This window comes from Cebus imitator, unplaced genomic scaffold (assembly GCF_001604975.1).
Source record: "Cebus imitator isolate Cc_AM_T3 unplaced genomic scaffold, Cebus_imitator-1.0 Scaffold283, whole genome shotgun sequence".
NCBI classification, from domain to species: Eukaryota; Metazoa; Chordata; class Mammalia; order Primates; family Cebidae; genus Cebus; species Cebus imitator.
The window spans coordinates 2,290,798-2,300,262 of record NW_016107598.1 but is presented as its reverse complement, the minus strand read 5'-3'; the positions used below and the strand labels follow the sequence as shown (position 1 = coordinate 2,300,262).

General features: G+C 36.0%; 1 protein-coding gene across 1 annotated transcript in view; it reads left to right on the top strand.

Annotated features, from left to right (window-relative positions):
• The first annotated feature begins 656 nt into the window (after positions 1 to 656).
• Positions 657 to 9,465, top strand: part of ENAM (enamelin) — a 15,371-nt gene continuing 6,562 nt past the window's right edge. Inside the window, exons 1-7 of the mRNA XM_037728908.1 lie at positions 657 to 660; positions 1,135 to 1,247; positions 3,315 to 3,383; positions 3,506 to 3,550; positions 4,307 to 4,348; positions 5,927 to 6,190; positions 7,759 to 7,821. Coding sequence (XP_037584836.1) covers positions 1,194 to 1,247; positions 3,315 to 3,383; positions 3,506 to 3,550; positions 4,307 to 4,348; positions 5,927 to 6,190; positions 7,759 to 7,821 — 537 coding nt within the window. The 5' untranslated portion in view covers positions 657 to 660; positions 1,135 to 1,193. The remainder of the gene's footprint in view (positions 661 to 1,134; positions 1,248 to 3,314; positions 3,384 to 3,505; positions 3,551 to 4,306; positions 4,349 to 5,926; positions 6,191 to 7,758; positions 7,822 to 9,465) is intronic.

Here is a 9,465-nt window from a genome sequence, read left to right as displayed (position 1 = left end):
TTGTCATCCAGAGATATAACATCTAGTTAATTTTAATTACATATAAAATGTGTATTAATTAAATATATATATTAACCTGTCTTTTGATGAAGGCAGCTGACTTACGACAATAGCATATAGTTAATATTCACCATTGTTCCCAAAATATCTTTGTTATAAAACAAACTTTCTATACCTTGAAACCCAAATTCATCAAGGAAAGCATCTTCTAAATTTTACTGCTGTAAGCTCATTTTCCTGGACTGTTATTATACATAATAAGAGACTTGACTTGACAGCTCCTATAATAACACATTACAAACTTTAAATCCGATGCATGTTTTTTACCTTAAACTCTTGTGATGGCAAAACCATTTTCCTCAAAGCTGATTGGTTATGCAGGTCTACAACAGTGCTTAAATGGAACCTTGCTGTGCCAAGCTTTCTTACAAGGAGGAATCTTTTTATTTTGAGCCTTTTTTGTACTGAACATGATATCTGACTGAAGAATTTTTGTTTTATCATTAAGAAATAAATGTGTATGGCTTCTTGAGCTCTCCCTGGTTTCAGCAATTTGTAGTTATTTTCACTATAGACCATTAAGAATACATTTCAAAGACAAGCTAATAAAGTTCAAGTAAAAATTATTTTTTATATATTGCAGCTTCTAATTGGCATTGGGTGAGTATTAGAGATTATCAACATAAATTACATATAGTGCCAAATGATGAACTTAATTCATAGATGTTGGTTAATTTTCCTTATTGCATTCCTTATTGTTGGTTTATAATCATTGTATGCAGACTAATCTTCTGATAAAACTTTAAACTCCTTGGCTTATTTGGGGTATTTATTTTTCTTATAAGTTTTTTCCAGCCTTCTTAGATCTCCTTTAATACTGTCATTTTGTACATTTCCCCATAGTGAAGTCTAGTTTTGTCAACATTGCCCTAGAAGTATCTCAAAATACAGTGCCTGTGTCATTTCCTCTCTGATTTAGCTTTCATTCTACTCTTAAAGCGAGAGAAGATTAAACTTGATTTTGTGGCCCTCTAATAAAAGTATGACTGGATAAAATAATTAACATCACATTGCTGCCTTACAGCTGAAGCTTCTCTAATCATTTCATTTATTTGTTCCATTTCTATATTTTAGTTTCTTTTCATGCTAAATCTGTATTTTTCTTAAAGGCTTATAAAAATTTGGGTGAAGAAATGTTGGTGCTGCGGTGCAGGCATGGAACCTCTTTTCCTAAACTAGATAACTTGGTGAGTACTTTCATTTATTTTTGACGATGCATTCAGGCTTTCAAACTAGACACTCTCAGAAGTACACTTGAGAGGGCCAAACACCATTGAAATATGTCAGAAGAACCAAATAGCATCTGCTTTCACAGATGGAATGGAAGAAGAACAAAGTCATTGTACTTTGTGGTAATCATTATGAGTGTTACTTTCAACTCGAAAAGTAACTATAGACTTTAATCATGAACTTTTAGAGATGGAAGGGATCTCAGTCATCCAACATAATACATTAATTTTACAAAAGATAAAATGAGTTTTATATTTGCAAATATAAAGGCCACACATATTATCAAAAATCACTGTGACAGCTGCTAGAGAGATGAGATGAATGATTAAGCAAGACAGAAATTAACCATCCAAAAGCACCCTTAAGTCTTGGGCCTTAGTCTTAGAAACATTTAGCAAAGAAAGCTTTCACCAGTATTCTCTTTATTAGCTTACACATATTGTTGTAACCTATACTAAACACGCTAGTTTCAGCTGTCATTTTTCATTCTCTATGATGTTATAACTCTGAAAATCTTTAAATAGTAGGAAAGGTGTTTACATATTACCGCTTCCTTTGTTTAATTACATTCTACCAATTTTTCTAATATACGAAAGATAACTGATTACACCCACAATTTAGGGAAAAGTCCATTATAAAAATGTTAAAGTGTCATTTATGGTGCTCCTACAGGAAGTAAGCAGAAGGGTAGGCATTGGGTCCAATCATGCTAGATACATTTTATGTCCAGAAAAGGAAGAAAGAACGAAAGGAATGAGCAACTACTGGGTGTCTACATGTTGGTTACTATGCTAGGAATTGGGCTATGTCTGACATATGATGAAAATTAATCATTCTGATTAAAACCTTTTATTTTCCTCTATTGTATATGCAAATAGAAAGTTTTCTTAAGAAATTACTCAAGTAAATATTTCAGAATAAAGCTTGTTCAAAGATGTAAATTCAAGACTTAATTTTACAAGGCTTTCATAATTAACTAGAGTGAGATAAATGAATGAACTCCATTAAAAACAATCTCCAAATTTCATACATAAGTCTATATGTTTAATCAAAGTATCTAATAAAGAAATAAATGTACTTTTCTGCCTATTTCCTACTTCTTCCTATTTTCCTAACCACCTTAGAGCATAAGTTTTTTTTTTTTTTTTTCGAGACGGAGTCTCTCTCAGTCACCAAGGCTGGAGTGCAATGGTGCAATTTCAGCTCACTGCAACCTCTGCTTCCTGGGTTCAAGTGATTCTCCTGCCTCAGCCTCCCAAATATCTGTCAGCCATCACACCCAGCTAATTTTTGTATTTTTAGTAGAGACAGGGTTTCATCATGTTGGCCCAGTTGCTCTCGAACTCCTGACCTCAGGTGATCTGCCCCCGCTTTGGCCTCCCAAAACGATGGTATTACAGGAGGAGCCACCACACCTGGCCACATAAGTGATTTTTAAAGGAAGTGATGATGATAATAATAATAATAGAAACAATAGAGGAAACAAGGAAAAAATAGGATTCTGAATATTCCAGTTTACTTAGTCTCTATATAACAGAGTATTATCTACAGCATCTCAGAAAGTAGCACAAAGTTTTGATTTTGGAGTATGCCCTCCTTGAAACTGAGATTATTCCATAGAATGAATGTAACTAGACATCACTATGCCTTTATAAATCAACTAGCAACTAGAAACTCAAACCCATCAATATTCCTATTTTGGGGATAATCTCCTAATTTCTAATTTTCACATTCTGGTGCTATGAAATTCTCTCTCTCTATCTCTCTCTCTCTCTCTCTCTCTCTGTCTCTCTCTCACACACACACTTTTGTATTTCCTTTTAATCTAACTCTTTTGGCAACTTGAAAAGTACCAGGTAATAACTATCTAATAGTTTCTTGACATAAAATAAAAATGGCAGCAGGGGCCCCATCTATTTCCATACTCTCCTTGATAGACAATTAGACTAGCACCTAGATAGGTGCACAGTGCCCTAAGCATACTTATTTCACAGACCAAAAATAAAAATCTATTTTTATTCTAGGTGCCAAATGGAAAAATGAAGATTCTCCTGGTCTTTCTAGGGCTTCTTGGTAATTCTGTTGCCATGCCAGTGAGTATTTTTTAAATGTTAGCTCTTCTCTTTGTGTTCTATCATTGTGTAGCTTAGGAACAATTGTTGAGCTTATTTCAACTGATGTTCTGCATTTGTCCCTGACATTCTCTTACTTCCAGATGCACATGCCCCGAATGCCTGGATTTAGCAGTAAAAGTGAGGAGGTATGTAAGTTCAGTCTCAGGGGAGAAGTTATCCACAGTCCTATCCTATACGTTTATTAACAAGAATATTGGACAATTGTCTGATACCTAATATTTCTTATGAAACGGGTAAAAAGAGGGAGAGTTGAAAGTCTTAAACTCTCAAATTGAGGAAAAATAGTAATTTCCCCAGCCATCAGCCTACCTATGTGCTTCAACATTTCTTTTCAAGGTAAATGTGGATTTGTGTTAAAATCTAGTTGATGTTACCTTATTTGCTAAGTTTGTTAGCTAGCAAAAGTGACCAATTGTACCAAGGGTTATTAGAAGGTAGATGCTTAAAAAAATAAATATCTTTTACTTGACCCATATCCCAGATCGTTAATCAAATTCAATACACATCAGAAAGATGAATCATCTTGTCAAATAAGTCTCATGTTCTCAAATCCTGAACTCTGAAATAATAGAACAGAACATTCAAAAACTTTAGAGTAGACTGGATTTTTATTTTCTATTATTCTTTATTGATTCTTCTCAAAACAAAATTCTGACTTAAAAGTTAAAGTGCCTGAGAAGCTTCTTTAATTGTACACTTACTTTAAATTCAAGCATAACAAGTAAAAGGCAATATGACTGTTGTGCATTAAAATCAGAAATTTTTATACTGGGAAGTTCTAAGGTTAAAAAAAAAGAAATTTTGCCTATTTCTTAGGATTTGTGCATTGATTTAATAAAAGTTTCACTTTGATTCACATTAACGGATTCCTTTGGTTGCAGATGATGCGGTATAATCAATTCAACTTTATGAACTCCCCACATGTAAGTTTCTCTATATGTTATTTCTGATGATTTCTTGTTTTTCTAGATAACTCCATAGAGACACCAATCCATGTTTTAATTATAACATAATCATTGCAAGAGTTTCAACGAGGAAAAAATATTCGCCCATCCCCTCACATCAAATTTCTTCTTATTCATTTCTATTATTCTTTCATGTAAATCAAAATAATTATTAATTAGAAACATTATTTATATCCAAGAAAAATGATCTGGGAAAATGTCTCAGAAGATTTCACAAATAATGGCAATAAAAATAATATAATAAGTAGCAAGTATTGGTGGGGAGTAAGTTTTATTTGGATTATCTTGAAAGACAATGTTGTAATTATGAAGCAAGTTTTATGTTATTTAAATAAATATAGATTATTCCTGTCACTGCATGCTAATTATCCAAACAAAGGAATAATAAATCAAGTATCAGGTGGTTCTTTAGCACAATTTTTCTGACAAAATTGTATGTTAGCACAATAGCACTACACATCACTTTTGATTTCTGTGGAATGATCATGAGGGCCATATTTAGGGGAAAATCAAGGACTACATCAATTTTTTTGTAACTATTCAAGTAATTCTCTTTTAAAGCCCTTTGCCTAAAATAATCATCACTGTAAATTTTCTCTTCCTCAACTTTTGATTGGCTCAACTTTTTCATATTCTCATTATTAGTTTTAGTGACTTTGCCCATGATTTGAAATTTTTACTAACTTAGTTGTCGTGAAATCCTGTGTCTTCATGCAAGATTTGCAATTTTGAATTTCAGCAATCCACAAAGCATGGGTACATCATCTGATAGATAAAAACAGACTAATTAATGAAGACTTGGGATAGAGATAGGCGTTAGACCAGGGAGGAAATATTTGAATGAGAACTGATGTTGCAACACAGATCATTCATAAATTATCACAGATTTAGAAATTAGTATTTTTATAAATTATCATAAATTCGTAAATTAACATTTTCAGATTATAACTACTTTTGCTTCCCTGCCCAACCTTGTAATTGTGGGGATTCTTGAAATTACAAGGGATTCTTAAAAATGGAATTAAGGAGGATCTACCTGTAACTAAGAAACATAGACACAATATAAGGTGTTTATACAGACTGAATTTTTATTCTCTTTCCTTTTTTTCCTGTTTTTTATTTTTTGCTTTACAGTCTTATTTCCTTTATCTTATTTTTGCTTTTTCTCTTCTTCATCCAGCCTTATAACAAATTACATGGGTTCTGAATATGACATTAAATCCTCTGTAACCTGACTTGCATACTGCTTACCTGAGTTAGCGTTTCGGAATTAGAAAATCATCAGTCAAATTCTTAAACTGAGATGTCTCACCTAATTCTGCCTTTTGGGTGGTTTGGTTGTTTGGCTTTCTAGAATACTGAAGTTCATTCTGTAAGACAATGTGTAAAGAAATTCTAACTAAAGATCTTGAAGTTTTCATTGTTAAGTCATGTTCTATAGGACCTTAAAGCTCTTTGGCTGAGTTTTAGAGGCTGACAGAGAGAGCCTGAATCTCAACTCTATTATGATTTCACTGTTATTTGCTACCCTTTCAGTTGGCACACCTGAGCCCCTTCTTTGGAAATGGTCTGCAACTCCCTCAGCAATTTCCACAGTACCAGATGCCCATGTGGCCTCATCCACCACCCAACACACTCAACCCACAGAAACCCTCAGGACCCAAACGACATAACAAGACTGATCAGACCCAAGAAACCCAGAAACCCAATCAGACTCAGAAAAAGCCACCACAAAAGCGGCCTTTCAAGCAGCCATCACATACTCCAGCTCAGCCTAAAGAGGAAGATCAGCCACCTCAGGTGAGGCTTGCACAGAAAAATTCCATATCTGCAAATGGCCTCAGAGAGATTTGGAGGGCCATGCCGCCCCCACATACACACTTCAATACAGGTACTATGTTGCAATACCATCTTTTGTTTTGACATGCATCCAAAACTTCATGGCAAGTCAACTCCATTCTTGTTTGGTTCAAATTACCCAAACACTGTTGCTTTTAAAAAGCTCCCTTTAAATTACAGAGACAACATAGTATAATAACATGAGCACTAATCTAACAGTCAAGAATCAAAAGTTCAAGTCCTAGCCCTGGTCCTTATTAGTCATATGGTATTGAACAAGTTGCTTCACTTTCTAGGTTCCAGTTTCCCCATGAGTAAACTAAATGGTTTCCAAGTTTCATCCAGGTCTATGCTTTGATGCTGTAAAATATTCCTCTGAAATTAACACTGCTTCCAGTACTAGTATGACATAAGGCAAGAAGATGTGCAAATGGTTTCTCAAGATCTCATCCAGTGTGAAGGGAGCTTCGAACATACTGGCTTTTAGGCAGGGCATAGTGGCTCATGCCTGTAATCCCAGCACTTTGGGAGGCAGAGGCAGGTGGATCACCTGAGGTCAGGATTTCAAGACTAGCCTGACCAACATGGTGAAACCCTGTCTCCACTAAAAATACAAAAATTAGCCAGGCATGGTGGTGCATGCCTGTAATCCCAGCTACTCAGGAGGCTAACGCAGGAGAATCGCTTGAACCTGGGAGCCCGAGGTTGCAGTGAGCCAAGATCATACCATTGCACTCCAGCCTGGGTGACAGAGCAAGACTCAGTCTCAAAAAAAAAAAAAGAAAAAAGAAAAAAAAGGCCAGGCGCGGTGGCTCACGCCTATAATCCCAGCACTTTGGGAGGCCGAGGCAGGTGGATCACGAGGTCAAGAGATCGAGACCATCCTGGTCAACACGGTGAAACCCCGTCTCTACTAAAAATACAAAAAATTAGCTGGGCATGGTGGCGCGTGCCTGTAGTCCCAGCTACTCAGGAAGCTGAGGCAGGAGAATTGCTTGAACCCAGGAGGCGGAGGTTGTGGTGAGCTGAGATCGCACCATTGCACTCCAGCCTGGGTAACAAGAGTGAAACGCCGTCTCAAAAAAAAATAATAATAATACTGGCTTTTAGTCAGTTAACACTTATTATCAGACAGTATTACAGATGTAAGGAATACAAAATTGAATGAAAAGACTCTCCTGGATTGAAATGCTGGCTTCAATCATTTACTAGCTGCAAGATTTTGGGCAAGTGACCAAATTTCTCTGAACTTCATATTCTTAAGTAAAATGGGAATAGTAATAGTTCACATCCTCTATGGCTATTTGAGGATGAAGTGAGTTTAACAATATAAAATGCTCAGCACAGAGCCTGGAACAAGTGTCCAATAATACTAATTGTTATCATTATCATCTTTGCCCCATAAAAAACACACAGCTTAATGTAAAGTGAAAGGTAGACTCCCAAGTTTCAATTGTATTTAGTTAGTTTGCTTCATTTTTTAAATGTATTCTTCTCAATTCCACATCACTCTGATTCTTTCTCTCTAGGCATTCCCACCATTTGGCAATGGGCTATTCCCCTATCAACCACCACCATGGCAAATTCCACAGGTGAGAATTCTTTTTTCTTTACACTATAAATGAAAAATAATATTAGTATGTTATAATTTAAATTAATGTAAAGTCATACACTCTAATGGAATATCATATACCAATCAGTAGAGGGTATGAAATAAAACCATCATATCAGTAATTATGCAGAAAAAGAATAGAGAATTTTTTGAATTTCATACTCAAATTGGTGACATAAATACAACCTAAATCACCAAACAGATAACAGTAACTTAGCTAATAAATTAATTTAGAAGGTTGTGCTATTTCATTACTATTTCCCCACATCCTTGAGAAACTGAAAAATATATATATACTATCTTTGTTTAATGTAATGGGGAAATTGGGACACAGGGCAAAATGGAATTTGAAAACCATAGGGTAAGCTATGATTAGACTAAGACAGTTTCATCCTATCTTACTGTTTCTAGCCACAGATACATCATTCTAAAGAATCTTAGGGCGGGGCACCGTGGCTTATGCCTGTAATCTCAGTACTTTAAGAGGCCGAGACAGTGGATCACTTGAGGGCAGGAGTTCAAAACCACCCTGGCCAACATGGTGAAACCCCATCTCTACTAAAAATACAAAAATTTGCCAGGCATGGTGGTGCACGCCTATAATCCCAGCTACTCAGGAGGCTGAGGCAGGAGAGTCATTTGAACCCAGGAGGCAGAGGTTGCAGTGAGCAGAGATAGAGCCATTGCACTCCAGCCTGGGCAACAGAGCAAGACTCTGTCTCAAAAAAAAGAATCTTGGCCGGGCACAGTCGCCCATGCCTATAATCCCAGCACTTTGGGAAGCCAAGGCAGGCAGATCACCTGAGGTCAGGAGTTTGAGACCAGCATGACCAATGTGGTTGAAACTCCATCTCTACTAAAAATACAAAAATTAGCTGGGTGTGGTGGCAGTCACCTGTAATCCCATATATTCAGGAGGCTGACGCAGGAGACTCGCTTGAACCCAAGAGTCAGAGGTTGCAGTAAGAGATTGTGCCATTGCACTCTAGCCTGGGTGACAGACCGAGACTCCATCTCAAAAAAAAGAAAAAAAGAATCTTGCAAAATATTATTTACAATAAGCCTCGAATCTTAAACGTTTAAAATCATTAAAAGAAAAGATAATATTGAAATTGCATCATAGGCTTTAAAAATATGAATGGTAAAATAAACTTTTTGAGCTAAAGAAATATTAATGGTCAGTTGCTGTTAAACAAAACAACAGGAAATATTTGTTGCCTGTTTATTCAGCTATGACATAGGTTTTCCTTGTCTGCAACTCTATAACCAAGAAGGTTTTTTATCAATGAGGAAGAATTCATCTCAAGGAATAAGAGTTCCTTCTTTTTTCCTTCTTAAAAGAGTGACTTCCTCTTATTGGCTATACTGAACTAAGGAAATTAAGGCAGTACAAAGTAAAGATTTTAAAAGCAGATAAACATGATTCTCACGCTGAAGTAACTATTACTCTCATCTACATAAAACTTGAAAGAGGCCGGGCACGGTGGCTCACACCTGTAATCACAGCACTTTGGGAGGCCGAGGCGGGTGGATCATGAGGTCAAGAGATCGAGACCATCCTGGTCAACATGGTGAAACCCCGTCTCTGCTAAAAATACAAAAAAATTAGCTGGGCATGGTGGCG